General features: G+C 42.3%; 2 protein-coding genes across 2 annotated transcripts in view; both read left to right on the top strand.

Annotated features, from left to right (window-relative positions):
- The window catches only part of ZNF397 (zinc finger protein 397), a 687,602-nt gene that overhangs the window by 124,901 nt on the left and 537,014 nt on the right, over positions 1-25,687 (top strand). The gene's annotated exons all lie outside the window — the stretch shown is intronic.
- MBD2 (methyl-CpG binding domain protein 2) overlaps positions 24,960-25,687 on the top strand; it is a 48,396-nt gene continuing 47,668 nt past the window's right edge. Inside the window, exon 1 of the mRNA XM_079784983.1 lies at positions 24,960-25,567. Coding sequence (XP_079641109.1) covers positions 25,032-25,567 — 536 coding nt within the window. The 5' untranslated portion in view covers positions 24,960-25,031. The remainder of the gene's footprint in view (positions 25,568-25,687) is intronic.

The following is a 25,687-nucleotide window of genomic DNA, read 5'->3' as shown; positions in this document are numbered from 1 at the left end:
AATCATTCCCTCTGCCCATTTTTGTTGGTGCTTCGAACACCAGATAACCTGGAATAGGGAGAGTAAACATTCCTCAAATATATTAAGAAGCATAAAAGACTCATAGGAGCTAATATGTGTTGTTTTGTTGTGACTTAGGGGACTTTTTGGTTTGTTTATTTTTTAAGTGCTATCACCTTCCCTCCAGTTTAATGAATAGGCTCTAAACAGATAATTTCAGGAAATAAATATTTTAAGGCGGGAACATAATTGTATACTTAAGTGCAAAATCAAATGCAAGGCAGAATAAATGAAAGTATGCTTGAAACAATATTCATGGGGGGAGCATGGGGTTTTAGAGTGTAGCTGGTGGACAAAGAAACGATGGGGGGGTGTATTTTAGAGCTTCAGAAGTCAGGATACAACATTAAAAGTGACAAGCATGAACACTCATGTCAGTGCAGGGCGGGAAGGTACCTGCTTCTCTCCTACGTCCTGAATTGGCCGCATAGGGTTCAGCGGACAGACTGTAGAAAGTGTTAAGGGCTTCAACGTGAAGAGTGTGAGGGTATTTATGAGTGTCTGTATTTCATGTTGGCGGGTGGCTAGGTAGTCAGAGGTTGACCCTGGGTCAAAGGGACAATTTGGATTGGCAAAAACAGAGAGCTTGGTTTTGTAAGATCTTTGGCCTAGTGCAGTGGCTCTCAGTTGGGGTCCATTTTGTTCCCTAGGCCAGTGGCCGGCAAACCGCGGCTCATGAGCCACATGTGGCTCTTTGGCCCCTTGAGTGTGGCTCTTCCACAAAATACCACGTGTGGGCGCGCACGTACAGTGCGATTGAAACTTCGTGGCCCATGCGCAGAAGTCGGTTTTCGGCTCTCAAAAGAGATTTCAATCGTTGTACTGTTGATATTTGGCTCTGTTGACTAATGTGTTGCCTGCAGGTCGGCAAACTCATTAGTCAACAGAGCCAAATATCAACAGGACAACGATTGAAATCTCTTTTGAGAGCCAAATTTTTTAAACTTAAACTTCTTCTAATGCCACTTCTTCAAAATAGACTCGCCCAGGCCGTGGTATTTTGTGGAAGAGCCACACTCAAGGGGCCAAAGAGCCGCATGTGGCACGCGAGCCGCAGTTTGCTGACCACGGCCCTAGGAGATATTTGGCAACATCTTCAACTTTTCGTGGTCACATCGGGGAACTGGAGCTCTGCACTATGGGTGGAGGCCAGAGATATTGTTGAATATGCTACAGTGCACAGGACAGCCCTTCGCCGTAAAAAATCACCACCCCAAAGTGTCATTGGGGCCAAAGTTGGGGCGCTTTGGCCTAGTAGTGTTTATACCATCCTGCTCCCCACTCCCTAACGCCCTCCTTAGCTTAAGGTCCCCAGTTGTAAAAAAGAATTGGTCTTCAGATATGTGCTTTTAATTATAAATGACATTTCTTAGAGAAAGGAGGATATAGGAGAGGGAGGCAAGTGTTATTTAACTGCTTTTCACTGTGGGAATCTACATTCTGAAACTAAAGAGCAAATGAATGCATTTTCGAGAAAAGAGATTTCAGAAAAATATGCACATGTTTATGGAGCATGTGAGTTGCCCGTAGGGAGAAAGGCTAATGAGTCAGAAATAATTTACAAGGCTTAGATGCAAAACCCAGAAAACACAGGAAGGCTTCAGATGGTTGAAAGCACACTATAATTATGACACGCCGTTGTACAATGTGCATGTCATGCAGTATTTAATAACTTTCTTCCAAGGATCTGAAACTCTGTGCATAAAAGCTTCAAATGTCATGAAGAATCCCTCTCCCTCTCTCACCAGAGCTGCAGTTTCAAGCTTTCTTGGTATAACCTAAAAATATGTGCTGCTTCCCATGTGATTGTGGCTACAGAAGGTGTAAGAAGCTGGAGTTTTTCTAACAGTCAGCTCCTCTGTGCTTTGACCTTTTTGTGGTTCTGCAGTTCTGATGAAAAGCCTGCATAGTCAGTTTAGTAATAACGTTTAAAATGTCGCTTGTTAGGGTGTACTGGATGGACTTCGCCTCATCATTTTGGATAGAGAGAGGTGGGAACTAAGGTGATCACAATACAAATCATTTGGTCCCAGCCTGTAAAGTCTGCAAACTTCAGTCGCTGAGAAAAAGAGAAGTACTTGATGTCATCTAGAAAGTGGGAGCAGAGTAACATAGGTCAGGTATACGGTGTTGAATTGATAGACATCTAACTTTAGTATAACAATTGTAAGATCTCTTTCTGATTGCAAATGTAGTTTATGATCGTTCTAAATAATTTGGAAAACAGAAAGAAAATAAGCAATGGAAATAATCATAATAACCCATAATCCTGGTGCTCAGAGATAAACTACATTTTGCCTTTTTATAAAGCACAACTTAAAATAAAGTTTTTGTTTCGTTTCACAAATAAATTTCTGTACCTATTTCTTTACCAAACCACAAAACCACTGTGAGATGCACTGCCTGAATAAACAACACAGATAAAACTTAATAGACTTGTTTTTGATGTTATTTGAAGGAAATGAATTAATATTGTCTCATCATCTCAGAAATAATTTTTCTGGTTTAAATTAATATAAACTCTATAAAGGAAAATATTTATATTTATAGGATTTATTTCTTGAAGTTGATTCAAAGACTCTATTAAAGTGCTTATTAATCTTGAAAGTACTGCTTGTGCCTCTGATAAAACAAAAAAAATTTTTTCAGCCATCATTTAAGACATTGTAGTGAGACAAAACGGTATCAGGTATAAAATGAAAATCCATCCTGCTCCCCACTGAACCTTGAGATAACCACTGTTGACAATATATATTAATACAAGAGGCCCGGTGCACGAAATTCGTGCACGGGGGAGGGTGTGTGTCCCTCAGCCCAGCCTGCACCCTCTCCAATCTGGGACCCCTCGAGGGATGTCCGACAGCTTGTTTAGGCCCATTCCCGGTAGGATCTGGCCTAAATGGGCAGTCATACATCCCTCTCACAATTCAGGACTGCTGGCTCTCAACTGCTTGCCTGCCTGCCTTCCTGATTGACCCTAACCGCTTCTGCCTACCAGCCTGATCACCCCCTAACCACTCCCCTGCCAGCCTGATTGATGCCTAACTGCTCCCCTGCAGGCCTGGGTCCCCCCAACTGCCTTCCCCTGCAGGCCTGGTCCCCCCCTCAACTGCTCTCCCCTGCAAGCCTGGGTCCCCCCAACTGCCCTTCCCTGAAGGCCCAGTTGCCCCCAACTTCCCTCCTCTGCCAGCCTGGTCACCCCTAACTGTCCTCCCCTGCAGGCTTGATCACCCCCAACTGCCCTCCCTTGCAGGCTTGGTCCCTCCCAACTGCCCTCCCCTCCTGGCCATCTTGTGGTGGCCATCTTGTGTCCACATGGGGGCAGCCATCTTTGACCACATAGGGGCAGCCATCTTGTGTGTTGGAGTGATGGTGAATTTGCATATTACTCTTTTATTAGATAGGATACTTCATCCGCCTTCTTCTTGACATAATACAGGTGGACATGGTGATAGTCATTTGTGATTCACATGGGTAGAATCATACTATGCAGACTCTCTTCTTCACCAGGTTTTTTCATGTACTTTATCTCGAACATCATTTCTCTTCCCTGCAAGAAGATCTACTGCATTCTTTTAATGGATGCACTCTTTTACCAATTCCATACTGATAGACACTTATTTCTGATCTGTCGCTGCAGTGAACATCCTTGTATACTTTGTATGTCTTTGTGCCCTTCTTCAGGAGTCTGATCCCACCCTTCCCTTGGACAAAGCTAATCTCCTAAAATTTTGTAAGAATATTATCTGTATCTTTTTAAATTAATAAGAATCATATGAAAAATAAAAGCCAGAAAAATTATTAAGAAGTCAATGGTAATGATCCCTGAAGCCAGAATTGCTGAATCTTCTATCCATCAGAGGTGTTAGAAATGGAGCACTGCCCACGAGCTCTCCCACCATGTTTGACATGGCTCCCAGTGTCAGATAGTAACTATCTGAGAACAAGAGCAATTGGTTCATTTTGGTGTCACTTGGGCAGTTACATTCACTCAGATAATGTAACTACCATGGTAGCTGTTACCTTTACTTGTGTAATGACAAAATGACAAATTAATAAAGAATCCAATCCACCATAGATAATATGCTGGTTTTGGACTTACATAGAATTACAAAATCAATACCTACTTAAGACATTTTTAAAAATGTTGACATAGTTTTCCCCCCCTTCATGGAGTCACAGATCAAAGTCAGGGAAGACAAAGACAAGGAACTGCCACAGACTGGAGAACACTAAGAAAATATAACAAATAAAGGGAAGGTAGGATCCTGGATCATATCCTGGGACACTGGGGGGAAAGGACACTGCGAGAAAACTGGTGACATTGGAATAAGCTTTGTAGTTTAGTTAATAATTTTGTACTAATATTATCTCTTGCTTTGGATAATTATAGTTATGTAAGTTGTTAACCTGAGAGAAACTGGGTAAAGGGTAAACAAACTATTTTATGAACTACTTTTGCAACTTCTGCAAGTCTATAATTATTTCAAAAGATTTTTTAAAAATTGCATTGGAAAATTCCTCAGGAAGTTGTTACTTCAGAGAGAGAGATAATATTTCTCAATGATTCCAACAGAGCCAGCTTTCCCTCCAACTTCGAAACAGAGCACTCTTTCTTCCGTTGAGCAGCAGATAAAGTGCAGCTGCTGGCTTGTGCCTTAGGAATATTTTGTACCAGAAATACATATCTTAAGATACAAGAATTAAACTTTGTGCAGCAAAGTGTTCATACTTTGAGAGGCCCATGGGAAGTGAGGCCAATTGAGACAAAGATTTATATTCTCATCTTATATTTGGGCCAGGATATTTGCTTGTTGAATGGAATATTGAGCTAAGTTGACTAGATAATTTAGAATTGGGGAATTTTTTCTCTTTCCATTATTTTTCTTTCTTTTGTTTAAATGTTGTTGTTTTTTTTAATTGATTTTAGAGAGAGAGAAGAAGGGAGAGGGAGAAAGAGAAAGATGTGAGAGAGAAACATCGAAAGGCAGCCTCCTGCACCCCCACTCCTCACCCCCAATGTGCATGTGCCCTGATCTGGAATTGAACCAGCAACCTTTTGGTGCATGGGAAGACATTCAGCCAACTGAGCCACACCAGCCAGGGCTAGTTTTCTTTCTTGTTAAGTCCATACAGTTAAGTTTGAGTAAGTAAAATGTAGATAATCATGTGACTTCACTGTACTCCAAAATAGGAACTTTGCTAAATGGGTGACTGGAGAATTCATTCTTTTGAGATTACCTCGTAAGTGATAATCATTAAAAGGAGGTCCTTTCATTAGTTAATCCATTATACCCTGTTTTATAATTACATTCAGTAATCATCTACCACATGCTTGCCCATTCATCTATCTCTAGTCTAATACATAGCTCAACAAGGAAATGTCCTCCCTAGTTTATAGTTGAGGGAATGGAGGGTCAGACAAGCTAGTAACTGGCTGGATCTAGGCTTCAAACTCAGATTGGACTGTCTCCAAATTTCTATTTATATTGGTTGACCTTGCAACAAATTCTATGCTTAATGAATTATGCCATAGTAATATTTCAGTATATTTCTTTTGACATATTTGAACTATCTTGTTAATTTTAAGAGGAAATGTGATATTTCATTTGAAAATTATCGTGTATAATTATATTTTCTTCAACATAGAAATATATATGAAAATCCAAGGTATTCTAAGTTATTAAGTTCCTAGGTTTTATTAGTAACAGAATGTATTTAGTTCATAAATTATGTATTTCGTAAGTACATTAACTTAACTGTATCAAGATCCTAGAGTACCTTTTAATAATGTATAGTACTTCAGTACACTAAATGTGTTTTTTAAAAGCCAGAAAAAAATATCAGTAATCTAAAGGAGTACCCAAAGTTTACTTTAAAAGTCTTGGGCCCTTTATTTACCATTCGGAATTATAGTGAAAAATTCATGCTAATATCCTTGGCACAAAGTTACCCTTTCAAAGCAGAGATAAATAATCAGCCCTATTCTGATCTCATTGAGAGGTCCTACTAAGAAATTGAATTATGGATTTGGGGATGGAAAATATTATTCAGATGAGCTTTAATTCTAGAATACAGATGCTCTATAATTGGATTGGTAGGCAAAGATCATCCCCTTGATAAAGAGGAAAAGAAAACTTTGTGGCTGTTGTTGCTTTCACCTTACAATTAAAAGTGCCATAATTAGATACTGTGCTTTAGCACCCTGTTATAAGGTACAGGTTTAAACCTATCCCTTATGTCATGAAACCAACAAGTTTCATTCCCTGCTCCCAGCAGCCCTTTCAGTGAAGCTGAAATGCATTGTAAGGGGTTCTGAGATACTCTTTGCCTGAGCAGACACTGTTCTCTCAAGCTAAACAGAGCACATCAACACTCCTTATTTAAGTTTTCTAAACTACAGCATGACCTAGCTGATCATTGTTTCTTAAACGTTCCTAATCACAAGAATCATCGAGGTACCAGTTTAAAATATCTTTTCCTAGACATGTCATCTGCAAGTTCTAATTTAATAGTTTGGGGTGGAGCCCGAGGACCTGAATTTTAGACAAATGTCACAGGTGAGCAGGCATATTTCAGGCACAAATTTAAAAAAAAATAAAGCATCTGTTACTCCTATGGAGTGTTATTAATGACTACTGGAAAGAGTAGAGACGTTGCTATTAGACAAATTTCAGGCTTCCTCATTTACGAATTTTTAAAAAAATATATTTTATTGATTTTTTTTTACAGAGAGGAAAGGAGAGGGATAGAGAGTTAGAAACATTGATGAGAGAGAAACATTGATCAGCTGCCTCCTGCACACCCCCTACTGGGGATGTGCCCGCAACCAAGGTACATGCCCTTGACCGGAATTGAACCTGGGACCTTTCAGTCCGCAGGCCGATGCTCTATCCACTGAGCCAAACCAGTCAGGGCCATTTACAAATTTTTAAATCTCTCCTTCAATGTCTGTTTTAAAGGTAATCATAATATCTATCTCTCAAGTGTATTGTAAGTATTAAACATGAAGGAGCTGGGTTCTTGCTACACAAAGTGTGGTCTGTGGACCAGTCAGTAGCAGTCACGAGAACTTGTTAAAAATGTAGACTCTTAGGTCCTGCCCCAGACCTGCTGAATGGGAACAGGCATGCTAAGAAGAAGAAGAAAAAAGTAACTATGTATGGTGATGGATGTTAGCTCAATTTATCATAGTGATCATTCTGCAATATATACAAATATGGTATCATTATATTGTACATCTGAAATGAATATAAAATGTCAATTATATGTCAATGTAGGGGGAATAAAAGCAAATTAAGCCTCCTTCCCAAAAAGACGATGCCTGGATGATTCATATGCACATTAAAGTTGGCCAAGCGCTGACCTGGTCAATGAGTAAGTATACAGGAAGTGCTAGGTTCTTTCCTTTCCATTATATTCACTGCACTAATAATTTCAGTTCAACTGGGACTCATTGACTGTCACCAGCACTTCTTAATGTTGGTTTACGCCCGTCAGGCCCACTTTCAGCCCTTGCACAGTGGAAAGGCATTCACGAATAAACAGATGCATGGGCTGGAGATTAAGCTACTGCAAAAGGTAACTGAGGATTTCATGTTCGGGGGTGAAGATGATCATGCACATTTTTCAGTCTTCTCTAATGATTATTTCCAAACTGGTATGTGCCTCACTAATAGTTTCCTACATAGCTTTCATACCATTTAGCAGTTGATACTAGCAGGGGAGGCCTATAGCTGTCACTGCTTGAACAAAAATTTGAGGAAGGTTTCATCCAGACCTTGCGTTTTTTTGTTTTGTTTTGTTTTCACTTCGAGAGTTTATTATTGAACCCTGCAGAGTCAGGAGAGGAGAATTAGGTAGAACCTGTCTTACTGCATCAAAGACATTTTCAGTAATTGCCTGCATTGAGATGTACAGTACATGTTAGTACATGACAAATGAAAATGAAGACTATATTTTAAACGCTGGGGGTGCACTCAGGAAACCATGAAAAAAAGGCTGGCTACTGCAATAATATTTTAGCTGGAGTGCTTATATTAAAACAGCAAATACATTTTGTTTGATGTTTAAAAGTAAATATTTATTTTGAGAAATAGGATATACAATTCTAATTTAAACTTTAGAATTTTAATCTAATCCTCAGATTTTATTATCCTTATTAACTCATTGAATTCTCACATTGACAGATATTCCACAAAAATGTCTGGTGTTTCTTAAAAAGTGTGCTCCCCAGAAGAACTTATTGAAATCTGGTGTGTGTAAATGTTCCACTGCTATCAGCGTAACTAGCTAGTTGATATTAATAAAGGGAAGAAAGCAAAGGGAAGTGAGAGGTTGCAAGCCTTGTTACCTGGGAAGCTTCACCAGGAACCTACAGCTTCGCACAACATTGTTCCTCCAAGGGAATGAATACCCCCACTTCCGGTATCCAGTACTGGATTGTTGGAGGCGGAAGGGAGAGATAGGCACATGTGCAGTGGAAGTCAGGGTGGCACAGGGGAGCTGTGTGCCTGAAGGCTGGGCTGGGGAACAGTGGATTGCCTGGGGGGTGGGCCCCAGCGGAAGCACGTGAAATCTTGGAAAGTTAATTGGTTAAAGAAGCTCTTGGTTGAAATTTCCAAAGAGTTCCCTCTCTCTTGTTCTCTCTTGCTCCATGACCTGCATTCGCCTGTGCATTCACCCATTCTTTCTCCATAGCCATGAGGCCTTAGCAGCTGCGTTACACTGTGTTCTGCAGCTAAGCCAGCAGCCTGACTCCAACCACAGCCACACCGCTCGCATTTTCTAGGCTCTTGGAGAAGATGGTAAGGTGTGTTCTCTTCTATGGTTCCTAACTTCTTGGGGAAAGATCTGTGTCCTGAAAGAGTAGAGCACCAAGTTGGGTATGCCTGGAATTCCACACAGTAGGTCTTTGAATTTACTGACCATTCTTTGCCATATTGTGGAGGAAAAGCTTATTCATTGCCATTTCAATGAGATAGATTCAGTAAAGGAAATAAGACGTGCCTTGCTTGATTTTGAGAAAGTAAAGAAGGAAGAAGCTTCTTTCACTGAAATCAACGGGTCATTGAAGAATTGGGGCTTCAAGAAAAGGACTTTGTACCTAAACTCACACTATAAACCACCCTTCATATTATGGGTTGAATTATGTTGAATTCATATGTTGAGGTTCTAACCCCCCAGTACATCAGAATGTAGCCTTACTTGGAGATATGGTCTTTACAGAAGTAATCAAGTTAAAAAGTCACTAGGTAGGTCTTTAATCCAATATGACTAGTGTCCTTATAAGGAAAGGGAATTTCAACACAGACACTCATAGAGGGCAGACGATCCGTAGATAGCCATCCACAAGTCAAGGAAAGGGGCCTGGACCGGATCCTTCCCTCACAGAAGGAACTAAACCTTGCTGGCATTGATTCTGGGATTCTAGCCTCAAAAACTAGACAGTAGCCTTACCCGGTTTGGCTCAGTGGATAGAGTGTTGGCTTGCCAACTGAAGGGTCCCGGGTTCGATTCTGGTCAAGGGCACATGCCCAGGTTTCAGGCTCTATCCCCAGTTGGGGGCGTGCAGCCAGTTGATGATTCTCTGTCATCACTGATGTTTCTATCTCTCCCTCTCTGAAATCAATAAAAATATATTAAAAAAACAAAACAAAATTAGACAATAAATTTGTTTAAGCCACAGCTTGCAATCCTCTGTTATGGCAGTCCTAGTGAAAAAATTTACTTCATGGGTCATTGGGAAGGGAAAACAGCAATGGATGTTGTATCTGTCAGAATTAGGGCAGCTAAGCTATCTATTATGTGCTTAGAGTATTAAAAAAGTACAAGATTACCGATGTAGTGTTTTTCTTTCTATTTTAACCTTGTCTTGCTTTTAGCTTGATAATAACTGTGTATACATTATTGTTATATTGCCATAGTTTAGGAATGCTTTCACCTGTATAATTTCATTGTCATTATGAAGTAGTTTCTCATTCATTAACTCTGCTGATCTTCAAAGAAACTTTGAGCCAGACAGGAGCTTATCAGATCACCCTCAAGAATGGGGCCAAGTACCAGGACAGAAACACCCCTATTACCTCCCGTCTATGACCTCTGCTGATGCCCCCATATCCTTATGGATCTGGGCGGGATTTTATTCCCCAATCAGGAATAATTGTGTCAGGTAACAATAGAAAGCAGAAAGTACCTATTCTGGATTGTGCAGAAATTGGTTATCGGGCGAATCAAGGAAGAGGTGGAACTAAGGCCAACCTTACAAGGAGAAGGTGAAATCCGAGGAGCACACCACAGATGTCACGTCCTTCCAGTATCTCAGCGTCCTGCCCAAAGGCCTGTAATTCCCACTCCTGGGAAGGGTTCTTGTAGAGAACCCTTATCTACACAGAAGTCACTGGGATTTCTGAAATGTATAATCTATACTGGTTTTTATATCACACAGGAGGTGGCAAACTTTTTCTTCAAGGGCCACATAAATATCGAGGCTATTCGGACATAAGGTCTCTTGGTGTCTGTCACAACTCTTCAGGGTTGCCGTTCTCAGTGAAAGCAGTCACAGCACATAAGCGTGGCTGTGGCTGTGCTCCAATCAAGTTTTATACTAGTAGGCACTGAAATGTAAATTTCATGTAATTTTTATGGGTCAAAAATTATTCCCACCTCTCCCCCAAACCATTTAAAAATGTAAAAATCATACTAAACTCATGGGTGCTACAAAGATAATCTGTAGGCTGGATTTGGCTCATGGGTCCTGCTTTGCCAACCTCTGATATAGCATAGTTTTCCACCAAATAATGGAAACCCATGAATTCATATTTGAAATAATTTTTAAAGGCCATCTAGTCCAATGACTTTGAGGGGAAAATTGTTTAGAAGCAGCAGGGACCTTTCTTCAAATACAACTACTCAGTACATCCCCCCGCAAACGGAAGCTGCTCCAGTTGAATGGGTGCAGGATGGAAGGCAGGCTGAGAGCAGCTCTTGCTTTGCTCTTTTGGGCTTGAAATACTTTCCCAGAATCCACACAACAGTCTTAAAATCACTAATTTAGTCTAAAACCACAGATTTTCAAGGAGTAGTCCAAGATGTCTTTGCCACTTAGAGGACAAATGGAGAGTATAATGCAGGTCTATTGATCTGTTTATGAAATAGAATATGAAGTCGTTCTCAGCTCTATTACAAATCCTTCTACATTAATTGCTAAGTAACTATGCTCCTATTGCCCTCCCCCCCCCCCTTTTTTTGTAATATATTTTATTGATTTTTTACAGAGAGGAAGGGGAAGGGATAGAGAGTTAGAAACATCGATGAGAGAGAAACATTGATCAGCTGCCTCCTGCACACCCCCCACTGGGGATGTGCCTGCAACCAAGGTACATGCCCTTGACCGGAATCGAACCCAGGACCCTTCAGTCCGAAGGCCGACGCTCTATCCACTGAGCCAATCCAGTTAAGGTGTCCTCCCCCCTTTTTATTAACTTTTAATTGTGAAATGATTTTAGTCCTACAGAAAAGTTGTAAAAATAGTAGCTAGTATTCTCATATATATAGTAGAAAGAACTCTCATGTATGCTTTCCCCAGATTCATTAATTTTTAAAAATATATATTTTTATTGATTTCAGAGAGGAAGGGAGACGGAGAGAGAGAGAGAAAAGCATCAGTGGTGAGAGAGAATCATTGATTGGCTGCCTCCTACTGGGGGTCAAGCCTGCAACCCAGGCATGTGCCCTGACTAGAATCAAACCATGACCTTCTGGATCTTAAGTTGATGCTCAACCACTGAGCTATACAGGCCAGACTATTAATTTTTAACATTTTACCATGTACATATATACACACATTATTTTTCTGAACTATTTAAGTAGGTTCCTTACTTCATGCCCTTTACACTTTAATATTTTGGTGTGTATCTTTTAAATTTTATCACTCATTTTGGCATATAATTTTGCAGCCATAAGCATTTTTTATTGCAATTTAACCATCAAGTTTATATCTTTTCCTAGTCTTAATTCTTTCCAATATAGTACCTATTTATTTATTTTTTGTATGCTATTGATTTTCAAATATTTTTTGTCTATGATTCTCTCATTTTACCTAGCTAAGTAGTGAGAGTTTCCCAATTCCTTGTCTTCCTCGTGGCTTTTCCCCCTGCTGTTCCCCGTACCTTCTCTCTACATTTCTGGTAAGGAGTGGCCATAAGTGAATCATAGCAGAGCTCAGCTGTTATCTTTTAATCCCTCATAATTACCCCTATATTCATATCACAATAGAGCATTGGTCATTTGGTTACTTTTATTTCTGTTGTTTACTTTTATTTTGAGTTTAGAGTGATCTGAGTAACTAAGGGAAATATCACCAGTAGAAGTACGTAATTCATGCATATGATTAATGATTCCAAACAGTTTTGCTTTCTCTCGTGTTTTTGTGTGGTTTATTCAGGAATTTTCTGAGAAGACCTGAGTTCATGTTCCAGTTCTGCTATTTATCAGATAGGTTATCTTTGCCAATCACCTAATTTTCCACAACCACATCTAAAATGATACCTAACCTCTCCATCCTGCAAAGACTTGCCTGGGATTCTTTTGAGGATAAAATGATCAAGTATACATGAAAGAGCTTTCTAAGAAACAGCTGAGAATTCCAGAACAGTGTATATTCAAGTATTCAAAGTTGAAAGGGGTCATTGAGATTATCCGGTCCAACTGGGTCATCTTACAGCTGAGGAAGCTAAACACCAGAAAGATTAAAACACTTGTTCACAGCCAGTGAGCTGTTTGGTAGAACCAGGTTTCCTGGTCCCTAAACCAATGCTTTTCAAGTCTCAGCAAACTGTCTTCCTAGACAGAGTCTACCTCTTCGGCTGCTCCCCTTCATCCTCCCCACAGGATGCTGTGATGTGAAAACACAATCCCAAGAGTCAAATCTTTTAAAAGCAACAATTGTGTAGAGTTTAAATAAATAGTCAAGTTTCTATCTCTCTCTCCCTCTCCCTTCCTCTCTGAATTCAATAATAAAAATATATTAAAAAAACAAAAAACATTGGCCAACATGAGAAGAAAATGGGCAAAAGATTTGAACAGGTACTTCACAAAAAGAGATGCTTAACATCATTAGTCATTGGGGAAATGTCACTTAAAACCACTCCACAGCCATTCTAAACACTAAACTTCTAAAGACTGACTATACCAAGAGTAGATGAAGATGTAGAGCAACTGGAACTCTCACACATTGTTCACGGGAATACAAAATGGTGGAATGACTTTGGAAAGCTGTGTGGCAGTTTCTTAAAATGTTAAATGTAACGCCCATATGTTATTCCATTCCTAGATATTTACCCTAGAGGAATGAAAACATATACCCACATAAAGACTTGTATGTGAAAACTCTGATCAGTTTTATTTGTAATAGTCAAAAATTGGAAACAACACAAATGTCCATTAAAAATGACTGGATAAAGAAATTGTGATACAGCCACATGGTGGAATACTATTCAGCAATAAAGAAGAATGGATGATTGATGTTCACCACAGCATGGATTAATCTCAAAATGAGTAGCTGAGTGAAAGAAGCCAGACAAAAAAGGAGCACATACTAGATAATACCATTTATAGACAGTCCCAGGAAATGTTAATAAATCTGTGATAACAGAACGTAAATCATTGGTGCTCTGGGGAAGGGGGTGGAAGCAGGGAGGGATTACAAAGAGGCAAAGAAAACTTTCGAGGCTGATGCAAATGATCATTATCTTGACCGTGGGGTGTGCAAATTCTAGTTGCTAGGTGTGTGTGGTTTGGTGCACTTTTATTACACTCAATAAGACTGAGGGGAAAACAGCTTGAGAAACCTAAGACTTTAGGACATTTGGATTTAGGCTCTTTCCTGGCTGCATCCCAAGAGAGGCAATTTTTGTCACTTAGGAGGCATAGTATACCAAGGAATGTTCTGTGTTTGGGAAATTGTATCGTGGGTTTTATGCAGCCTACAGTTAACGAAAACGACAGTTGACAGTTGAAAGAATGACACTGCATGGTCAAATGCCTATCACCAGATCTTGGTGGTAGGAGGCTTACTTATTCAGATATGAGTCTTACTCTGGGACACAAGACGGGCTATTGTGTGTCTTTGAAGGAGAGCAGGAATGGAGTTTTGATCAGGTACAATGAACCCTTAGCTGGAGGAGGTGATGCCAGAGTGGGTGGATCTACAAATGCTCAAATTATATATCAGCTCCAAAAGTCCTATTAAAGAAAGAGGGGAATTAAATTATTACTTGATTAGGTCCATTTACCAACTGTACATCCAGCCCTCCCAATACTATCTTGTTCAAACTCTTTTGTGGCTTTTAAACCTTCTTAAAGTCATAGGCTCTTTAATCACACAAAATCCCACTCACAACACCACCCTAATGCAGATTAAAAAAAAAAAAAGAAACTTAGGACCACATATTTATTTTCAAAGTTTATGTTTTTAATTCTTATCAATAAATGAAATGTAACTAGAGAATAGTAACCACAGACTTGCCATGTAGGTTTTGTGGACAATGCTTGCTGATATATCAACCTCAGTATCCATTTCTGTATCTTGTTTGGTTTGCAGATTTTTCAGAAATTCCACATTCATAAAGATAAGCAATTTCAATTGGTATATATTTTAAAATCAGTGCCCATTGTAAACTGAATATACTCTTCAATTAAACTGACCCAGAAGCTTGAGAGAATGTTAATAAAGGTTTGCCTCTAAGAGGAATCATTAATATCAAATAACTGCTTTCATTTCTTACCAAAAAAGGCAGGCAAGAAGCACCAAAAATATTCAGTAAGTGTTAAAATGATTTAATATGAATGTATCAGAACTTAATCTGCTGTGCGTTCACTTGTTATTGCACAACTTTTACTCCATGGTAAGCACACAGGATGCAGACATACCTGAGCCTCTCCTGATATTTCACAATAGTGCATACATGTTGCAACAGTGTTTTCACTTATACAATTTTATGTGTTCAGACATGTGAAACTCTAAATGAGAACTGAATAGAGAAAAAGCTGAGTCAGAACCCAGTAACGAACTCAATAGCCAGTGAAACAATACAAGTTCAAGTATCTAATCCAGATAAAGATGAAGGGGTTTTGTAGATGCAATTTAATGTCCCTGATTACTTGGCTTTGAGTTCACCAAAAGGGAGATTATCCTTGGTGGGCCTGACTTAACCAGGTGTACCCTTTAAAAGAAGGTCTAGAGATCAGAAGTAGAAGCCAGAGACTCCTCTGTGGGTCTTAAATAAATCGGCCAACCTAAGTTCTACAGCTACATGGACTGAACACTGCTAACAAGCACCTGAGCTTGGAAGAAGACCCTGGTCTCAGGCAATGCTTGAATTCGCCAAGAGCAGAAGACCCAGTTAAGCTGCGCCCCATGGCAACTGTGTGATAACGAATGTGTGTTCTTTTTACATGCTACATTTGTGGTAATTTGTTATCCAGAAAGGGAAAATGAATGCAGATGCTTTATTCCCAAGCAAATAAGCACTGTGAACTCCTTAGGGCTATCATTCAGTGTTAAAAATTCTTTAAGCTCAGAGATGTAGCTGAAAGTAATTTCAGATCAGAAAACTCAGGTACGCTAAAGAAAACACAATATGAAGAGTCATTCAAAATTATATAGTGAGAATCTGAGGAAGGTAGTAGATAACATACTAAGCTCCATGCAAATATGAGTTAAGCCAACTTAAAATGGCCTCCAATGAATTAAAAGTTGATTTATAACATAATTGACTGTGTTTTACTATGATTAAAAATTTTTAGCTTATAGACTTGAAAATATATATGAATTATAAAGGCAAAAAAATACAACTTTACAGTGGAGGAGCTTGCCAGACACCACCTTAATCAAATGACCGAAGTTAACATCACCAGTAACGGGACACATTGGAATCCTGCGTCAGGGAATAGAATGCAATGAGAAGAACACAGCATCACTTCTGCAATGTCCCTGCCAAAGATGCACCTTACCTAAATTTAATTATGAGGAAACATCAGACAAACCCCGATTGAAGGGCATTTTACAAAATAACCGACCTGTAATCTCCAAAAGCTTCAAGGTCATGAGAGTCAGCAGAACACTGAAGAACGGTTCCACAATTGAAGGAGACTGAAAAGACATGAGAGCCAAGTGCCCTGATGATTTTGGACTGGCTCCTTTTGTGATCAAGGACATTGTTGGGAGGAAGTGGCAGAACTTGAATGGGAGTCTGAGGAGTGTGGTCATAGATCAATGTTAATTTCTCGATTTTCATGGTTGTCTGGCTATTCTAGAGGAGAATGTCCTCATTTGTAACAATTACACATTAAAGTATTTGGGGTTATAGGACATCATGTTAGCAATTTACTTTCAAATAGTGAGGCCAACCCGGTGTAGCATTTGACATGTAATCAATTGAAGGGCTTTGTCTGATAAGACACAGTGAGAAGGTACCGTAAGAACCTAAGAAGGGGGTTGTCTGATCAAAATGATAGAGAAAACATCAGGGAGTGTGTGCTGAAAACTCTCGTGATTATACTATCACTAGAGGCCCAACGCACAAAATTTGTGCAAGGGGACTGGCCCTTGCAGTCCCAGTTTTGTCTGGAAGGTCGTCCGGATGGTCAGTCATTCCTCTGTTCGGCCGTCCAGTCTAATTAGCATACTACGCTTTTATTATATTACTAGAGGCCCGGTGCATGAAATTCGTGCACGGAGGGGGGTTGTCCCTCAGCCCAGCCTGTACCCTCTCCAATATGGGACCCCTCAAGGGATGTCCAACTGCCCGTTTAGGATGTCTGACTGCCCGGTGGGATCGGGCCTAAACGGGCAGTCGGACATCCCTCTCACAATTCGGGACTGCTGGCTCCCAACTGCTTGCTTGCCTGCCTGCCTTCCTGATTGCCCCTAACCACTTCTGTCTGCCAGCCTGATCACCCCCTAACCACTCTGCTGCCAGCCTGTTTGCCCCCAACTTCCCTCCTCTGCCGGCCTGGTCACCCCTAACTGCCCTCTCCTGCAGGGTTGATCACCTCCAACTGCCCTCCCTTGCAGGCCTGGTCCTTCTCAACTGCCCTCCCTTGCAGGCCGGGTGCCTCCCAACTGCCCTCTCCTGCTGGCCATCTTGTGGTGGCCATCTTGTGTCCACATGGGGGCAGGATTTTTGACCACATGGGGGCAGCTATATTGTGTGTTGCAGTGATGATCAATCTGCATATTACTCTTTTATTAGATAGGATAGAGACCTGGTACAGGGGTGGGGGCCAGCTGGTTTGCCCTGAAGGGTGTCCCGGATCAGGGTGGGGTTCCCTTGGGGTGTGGGGCAGCCTGAGCGAGGGGCCTGTGGTGGTTTGCAGGCCGGCCATGCCCCCTGGCAACGCAAGCGGAGGCCCTGGTATCTGGAATTTATTTTCCTTCTACAATTGAAACTTTGTAGCCTGGAGTGGAGCCAAGCCTGGGGCTTCCTCCGAGGCCGGCAGCCATTTGTGTTGGGGTTATAATTGAAACTTTGTTGCCTTAAGCGGGTGGGCCGGCCAGGGTGTGCGGAAAACTTTGCTTCCCCTGTTGCCGGCGGCAACCCTGGCCTGCTCTCTCAAGCTCCATTCTGCCGCCATTAGTTTGAATTTGTTTACCTTCTATAATTGAAACTTTGTAGCTTGAGTGGAGGCTTAGGTCTGGCAAGGGCAGGCGGAAAGCTTGGCTTCCTCTGTTACCTAGGAAACCTTGCTCTCTGTGGCTGTAGCCATCTTGGTTTGGGTTAATTTGCATGCTCTCTCTGATTGGATGGTGGGCGTGGCTTATGGGCGTGGCTTGTGGGTGTGTCAGAGGTATGGGAAATTTGCATATTTGTCTATTATTAGGTAGGATTATTAGGTAGGATCATGTTAGTTCACAGAAGAGAAGTCAGTAGTCTGGGTATTGTGCTGCTTCTGTGGGGGTGAAAATGACATATGGCTTGATCTGCCTCTGGTTATGAAGAGAACTTTAAAGGAATATTAAAATTTGACAGTGTGATTATCTCTTTTATTACTATAAAACAATTATTTCAGCAGGGACATGCAAAAATTCCACCTGCAATGACCCCCGCCCCCCCCGCCCCAATTCATGTGAATTTTGAATGATTAAACTGCACATACTCTAAAATGAGATTTCTCTGGCAAAGAAAATTCACATTCTCATGATGGTAATAAGAGGTTCCCATTTCAAAGTATGTTTAGAGATTATTCCCTTATCTCATCTGTTCCATGATAAAGTAAGGTTAGGCAAAAAAGAGACCTGAATAAAATTATATTTCTTTCAAATCAAATTACTGACTTTCCTTGTGTTCCCCTCTACCTTTGCAATACACACCCCATGGAAATATCAAAACCTTCTTCACTTTATAGAAAAACTTGAGAAAATACATACTCCTTTTACAAGGAAAAAATTACTAAGGACTACCACCCCTCCATGCTGAGTTAAATTGTTCTTCTAATGTTACTTAAACATGTGAAAATATGAAACTTGTTTCAACTTCATTATACTTCTGGTTTTTATGTAATTAAAAATTAAACAAATTTATGTTAAAAACAAGTAAATTATCAAATAAATAGTCATCAAATTAAATAAATTTACTATTCGGAATGGTCCCCCCCCCCCCCAGAAGCCAAATCACTTATCCCAAAGTGAATATGGTACAAATTGCCACTAGTCAGATAGTTTATTCCTGTTTTTCAAAAATTTTGTGGAATATATATCATGAAAGACTTAATCACAAAATGAGACTCTATTTCTAAACAATTATTCCTGAGTTTGTATATTTACCTATATTTACATATTTGTCTTTGACTTCAAATATCTTGACTCCTCCCCATCCTCTCTAATAAAATGGTAATATGCAAATTAACCATCACTCCGCTACATAAGCCACGCCCACCAGCCAAGCCACGCCCACCAGCCAATCAGGGCGAGTATGCAAATTAACCCCAATCCAAGATGGCTACAGCCACAGAGAGCAAGGTTTCCTAGGTAACAGAGCAAGCCAAGCTTTCCAATAGCCGTTGCAGGCCTAAGCCTCCACTCAAGCTACAAAGTTTCAATTATAGAAGGTAAACAAATTCAAACAAATGGCGGCAGAATGGAGCTTGAGAGAGCAGGCCAGGGTTGCCGGCGGCAACAGGGGAAGCAAAGCTTTCCGCACACCCTGGCCGGGCTCACCCACTTAAGGCTACAAAGTTTCAATTGTAGAAGGTGAATTAACTGCCACAGAAATGGCTGCCGGAGCCCCAGGCTTGGCTCCGCTCCAGGCTACAAAGTATCAATTGTAGAAGGAAAATAAATTCCAGATAACAGGGCCTCCCCTTGGGTTGCCAGGGGGCGTGGCCAGCCTGCAAACCACCACAGGCCCCTCGCTCAGGCCGCCCCACACCCCAAGGGAACCCCCACCCTTATCTGTGACACCCTTCAGGGCAAACCAGCTGGCCCCCACCTGTGCACCAGGCCTCTATCCTATCTAATAAAAGAGTAATATACAGATTGATCATCACTGCAACACACAATATAGCTGCCCCCATGTGGTCAAAGATCCTGCCCCCATGTGGACAGAAGATGGCCACTACAAGATGGCCAGCAGGGGAGGGCAGTTGGAGGTGATCAACCCTGCAGGAGAGGGCAGTTAGGGGTGACCAGGCTGGCAGAGGAGGGAAGTTGGAGGCAAACAGGCTGGCAGGGGAGCAGTTAAGCATCAACCAGGCTGGCAGCAGAGTGGTTAGGGGGTGATCAGGCTGGCAGGCAGAAGCGGTTAGGGGCAATCAGGAAGGCAGGCAGGCAAGCAGTTGGGAGCCAGCAGTCCTGGATTGTGAGAGGGATGTCCGACTGCCCGTTTAGGCCCGATCCCACCAGGATCGGGCCTATACGGGCAGTCAGACATCCCTCCAGGAGTCCCAGATTGGAGAAGGTACAGGCTGGGCTGAGGGACAACCCCCTGCCGTGCACGAATTTCGTGCACCGGGCTTCTAGTATTCTATAAAATTGTATACACACACATATATCTCAATGTCTTTTTATAAATTTTTTTAACATATTTTTATTGATTTCAGAGAGGAAGGGAGGGGGGGAAAGAGATAGAAACATCAATGATGAAAGAGAATAATTGATTGTCTGCCTTCTGCATGCCCCACACTGGAGATTGAGCCCACAATCCAGGCATGTACCCTTGACTGGAATTGAAACCGGTACCCTTCAGTCTGCAGGTCGACCCTTTATCCGCTGAGCCAAACTGGCTAGGGCTCTCAATGTCTTTCTGTTTATTTTGGAATCCTCATAGTTTTTCCTACCGTGTTTTCTTTTTGGCTTTGAAAATTTCTAATTTACCCCTAATCTATGGTAATTTTTAGTATAGCTTAAAGTTACTTTCAATTCATATAGAAGAGACTTCTCTAAAAAACCATTATAATCAAACCTGTTTTTAAAGTGAATTTAAGCCTCATTTTTTTAAATATATTTTATTGATTTTTTTTTTTTTTTTTTTTTTTTTACAGAGAGGAAGGGAGAGGGATAGAGAGCTAGAAACATCGATGAGAGAGAAACACCGACCAGCTGCCTCCTGCACACCCCCTACCGGGGATGTGCCCGCAACCAATGTACATGCCCTTGACCAGAATCGAACCCGGGACCTTTCAGTCCGCAGGCCGACGCTCTATCCACTGAGCCAAACCGGTTTCGGCTAAGCCTCATTTTTAATGATCTCAAATTTATTTAAAAATATTTCTTGGGACATAGAAACTCATCTACTTTTTCTAAGAGTAGAAGCGCTGTTAATGCTGTGATCTTCTATCCTCCCACTGAGAAGACAATATGCTGCTCATCATTTTGAAAGTACACAATTTTTACAAAACGAATTAATTTGACTTATTCGTCAGGTATCTAATAACCCCTCCTGTGTTCCAGGTAAGCCCAGGAGTAGGCACTGGGGATGCAGTGGCGAACATGAAGAATAGCCTTCTAGGCTGGTAGGGGGGAAAAAAGACGATTAAGCAACTAATTAAAATAAAGTACAATAAACGAGGGGAAAATACCTAATGAGAGTATGGTGCAGAGCACACTGCCCCGGAGGGAGCAGGAGTGGAGGGGCTGGGAGAGGCCAGGGAAGGCTCCTTGGAAAAGGTGATGTATAAGGGAGACCTAATGGGAAAGTAGGATTCAGCCAAAGAAAGGTGCTGGGGTGCGGTTGGGGGTGAAGGCGGGAACAAAGGAGTTTCTCCACTTAGAGGAGGCAGCAAGTTCACGGATGAGGAAACCAGAGACAGTAGGAGCAAGCTTGAAAACCCTTACACAGACAAGCTCTCAACTGAGACGGATGTGACATTGGGAAAGCCACTCACCGCAGGAGGTGTCCTGGCCTGATGATTTTCTGAGTTACTCACCTACGGCTCCTCCTCCTCCTCCTCCTCCTGTGAGCAGCAGCCATAGTCAGCCCTTACTTCTTCTCAGGGATCCTGTGTCCTAGACTCCTGGTGCTTTGCAGACACAGTTAAGGTGTCAAACCACCGTTGAGCCTGTTACATGGTATCTTAGGGCCCTGAAACCTAACGATGGTTTTCTTTCTGCTGGTAGAACTGTGTTTCCTATTTTAGGAAGTTAAATCAAATGAGCATCTCCCCATGTTTTAATCCTAAATACTTCATAGTACCAGCCACTTGCCCATGGCTAATGTAACAACTAGCAGAAAAATAAAAAATAAATAAAAAAGTATCAGACACCGTCTTCTGAAATATTTTCCTTTTGGTTCGAAATGCGCCGCTCCTTGTTTTTCTCTTGCCTTTCAAGTAATTAACTCTTCTCAGTTTGAACTGTGCCGTGTAAGGTTCTCTGTAGTCACTCCAAGTGAAAGGCAATTAAAAAACATCCTTATTTACACTGCAGGTGCTTGAAAGTGTCATTCGGCCTCCTGACATGCCACTTCAGCAGCATTTCGTTTTAGCTGGGAATTAGGTGAACAGTAGTTGGGCCAACTCAGTGAATCATAAAACCTGCTAATTGGAGCGGGAAAACGTTTTTTTGGCTGTGCCCTTATTCCTGTGTGATGTCTTGATACATTCCGACCACACTGTTTGAAAAAAAGTAAGTTTTCCCAACGTCTAAATCCTTCTTTTACTTAGTATTTTATCACACTCAAAATCTCAAGTTTTTAGTATTTTTTATCACACTCAAAATCCCTGTATATTTTGACAAATATATAACAGATCTCAAAACCAGCCATTATCTCCCAACAGTTCCTGAATTTGTTCTATTTTTCTCAATAAAAATCCAAACTAACACTTTTTTTTTTTCTTCTTGAAAACCACTTTTTCTTTCATGGCTTAGCCTCAAATTTACTTGGCAAACAATAAACAGAAAAATATTTTTAAAAACAAGAGTCTTCCAGGGGTGACAGTTGGTGTTTCAGCACCTGCTTTACACCTGGGAGGCAGAGATCAGAGGTGGTTAAATCTCTATTGTTTGTTTGATGGACCAGATTTCAAACATAATTCCCTCTTGCTGGCTTCCACTTTTTCCATAAGGTGAAGCCAGCGAGACCTTTTCCACTGCAAGAGAGATAAAATTGAAAAATGTTGTCACAACTGTACTGAGAAAAACAGTGTTGCTATTCTTCTTGGAGGAGTGATATATAAAATGCAGTTCTCCAGAATTCCCACAGTTATTATTTGTCCAGTATTTTAAGGGAAACAAAGGGACGTATCTCAGGTAGTTAGCATTTGTTCTCAGTACCTTTAGGCTCTCAATCTAGTTCCTGAATTTAATCAGTTTGTTTTTTTATTGAGAGAATAAATAAGTGGTGTTTTGTTTGTTTGTTTCTTCCTTTTGCTGCATTGCTTTATGGTATCATAGCAGAAAAATTCAAGTGTGACCTAAAAAGCTTTCGAAATGTCTAAATGAGATTTTTCTTAACAGAGGGAACATTGAACTAGATCTACTAGGATTTAGCAAATGGAATCTGGTAGTAGGAGTCAAAGTAATTACCTTAAGTGATTTATTTATTTAGACATGCTTTTATACTCATTGTATCATTTGATCTATACCCTTGGTAGACATAGCTTGGACAGGTCAACATTTCCAAAAGTATATCTTTTCCCATCTATTGCCTCAATGACCATTTCTACCGAGATTTTTGCTTATGTTTACCCTTTAGTTTTAATCAGGTGTGATAATCAAAGCCCTTTCTCTTACAGAGGGTTTGCCATCTAAACTTCGATCTCATGTTTCTCAGACTTTTACTCCTTCACCTGAGCCTGAATGTAGGTGTTCCTTAAGATTCAGTTATTGGTTCTTTTTTCTTTTCTTCTCTCTCTTTTTCTCCTTCAACTGTCAGTTTCACAAGGTGACTTCTAGATGCATGTCTCCACAACTGACCTCTCTCCTGAGAAAACTTGACTTTTCAACTCTTTGCCGGACACATTTCTAGATAGATCTCCTAAAGTGTATTTCAAGTTATGGACATCAAAGAAGTGTAAGGTCAGGCTCAGAGACAGACACGTTGGTGTGGATGAGTTGGTGTTTGCACATATTGCAAAGGCAAATCAAATAAATTTTTCATTATTTTGTATTGATCAATTTTTTTTTCTATACATTAAACTTGGCCCTCAACTTTTAGGTTCTGTGTGTACAAAAACTGAAAAGAATTTATTACCAATCTGATAAAATGTATTTTACATGTTTCAGTCTTCCAAACACTTCATAATATATCACCTTGGATTTCGATAGCACATTTCTATAAATGCTACACAACAAGTAGAAAATTGTGCTTCTCTAAAACTTAAATCAGTATCTTTTAAAAAATATTTTTATTGATTTCATAGAGGAAGGAAGAGGGAGATAGAAACATCAATGATGAGAGAGACTCATTGATCGGCTGCCTCCTGCACGCCCCATATTGGGGATGGAGCCAACAACCTGGGCATGTGCCTTGACGGGGAATCAACCGTGACCTCCTGGTGCATAGGTAGATGCTCAACCACTGAGCCAGGCTGGCTGGGCTAAATCAGTTTCTAATCAACTTGGCATTATTCATTAAAATCACTTATGCATGAGTGGGCAGGTCCAAATAAATCCCACACAGATTCCTAAAAGTTTGTGACAATGGGTTAATTTTCAACATAAAAGAAGTGTTTACCAAGTCAAAGGCCACGGATATTTGCCAAAGGCCATTAGTCGAGGAAGTCCAAATTAAGAAAAGATCCTGAAATTTGGTAAATTCTAGATGGATTCAGGGATTCTGGTCTTTTTAAGGAGAATTTTGAGTTAAACCACGTACAACTGGAGTTAATGTTCCAAGTTATCACTTTCCTACATACAGTCAGCCTTACCAAGTTCTGGGAGGACCATCAGTCAGACTTGGCAGGACAGTGATAACCATAGGGACACGGACTCACTCCTGCAACCAGAGCTCGCTGGCAAGCTTTGATGCAGAGATAAGAAAGGGCATCTGTCATCCTGTTCCATGAATAATCGAATTAGTGAATATAAACTATGAGATGTATCTTGTTTGTTGTTCGGTAATCGGAAAGCAAGCGCGGGTAAAACCGCCCGGTGGGAGGTTAGCCCTCTTTGAAGCACGCAGCCCCCGCATCATCTCTGACGTCCCTCCACCAGGGACTCCGGGCCGACCCGCCTTCCGGGATCCGCGCGCGGGGCGGGGCAAGAGCCGGAAGGGCGAGGCCGGGGGGCGGGGCGAGCGACGCTGGGGGCGTGGCCTCTAGGGGGCGGAGACAAGATGGCCGCCCAGAGCGCTTGGAGGACCTAAGGGGCGGTGGCCGGGGCCACGCCCCGGGCGGGAGGGCCGCTCTGTGCGCGTCCGCTCTATGATGCTTGCGCGCGTCCCCCGCGCGCCGCTCTGCGGGCGGGGCGGGTCTCCGGGATTCCAAGGGCTCGGTTACGGAAGAAGCGCAGCGCCGGCTGGGGAGGGGGCTGGATGCGCGCGCACCCGGGGGGAGGCCGCTGCTGCCCGGAGCAGGAGGAGGGGGAGAGCGCGGCGGGCGGCAGCGGCGCTGGCGGCGACTCCGCCATAGAGCAGGGGGGCCAGGGCAGCGCGCTCGCCCCGTCCCCGGTGAGCGGCGTGCGCAGGGAAGTCGCTCGGGGCGGCGGCCGTGGCCGGGGGCGGTGGAAGCAGGCGGGCCGGGGCGGCGGCGTCTGTGGCCGTGGCCGGGGCCGTGGCCGGGGACGGGGACGGGGCCGTGGCCGGGGACGGGGCCGCGGCCGTCCCCCGAGTGGCGGCAGCGGCCTTGGCGGCGACGGCGTCTGCGGCGGCGGCAGCGGTGGCGGCGGCGCCCCCCGGCGGGAGCCGGTCCCTTTCCCGTCGGGGAGCGCGGGACCGGGGCCCAGGGGACCCCGGGCCACGGAGAGCGGGAAGAGGATGGACTGCCCGGCCCTCCCCCCCGGATGGAAGAAGGAGGAAGTGATCCGAAAATCTGGGCTCAGTGCCGGCAAGAGCGATGTCTACTACTTCAGGTACCGCCCTGGGGGTGGGGGTGGGGGTGGGGGTGGGGGTGGCGGGGTCAGGCCGGGGTCAAGGGTCAGGCGCTGCCCTAGGCGCGGGTCGTCCAGCCGAGAGCGGGGGCGTCCGGGGGG

The sequence above is a fragment of the Cnephaeus nilssonii genome, assembly GCF_951640355.1.
Source record: "Cnephaeus nilssonii genome assembly, chromosome: 11".
Lineage (NCBI taxonomy): Eukaryota > Metazoa > Chordata > Mammalia > Chiroptera > Vespertilionidae > Cnephaeus > Cnephaeus nilssonii.
Note: the sequence above shows the minus strand (reverse complement) of the source record. Positions and strands in the feature narration are given on the sequence as shown.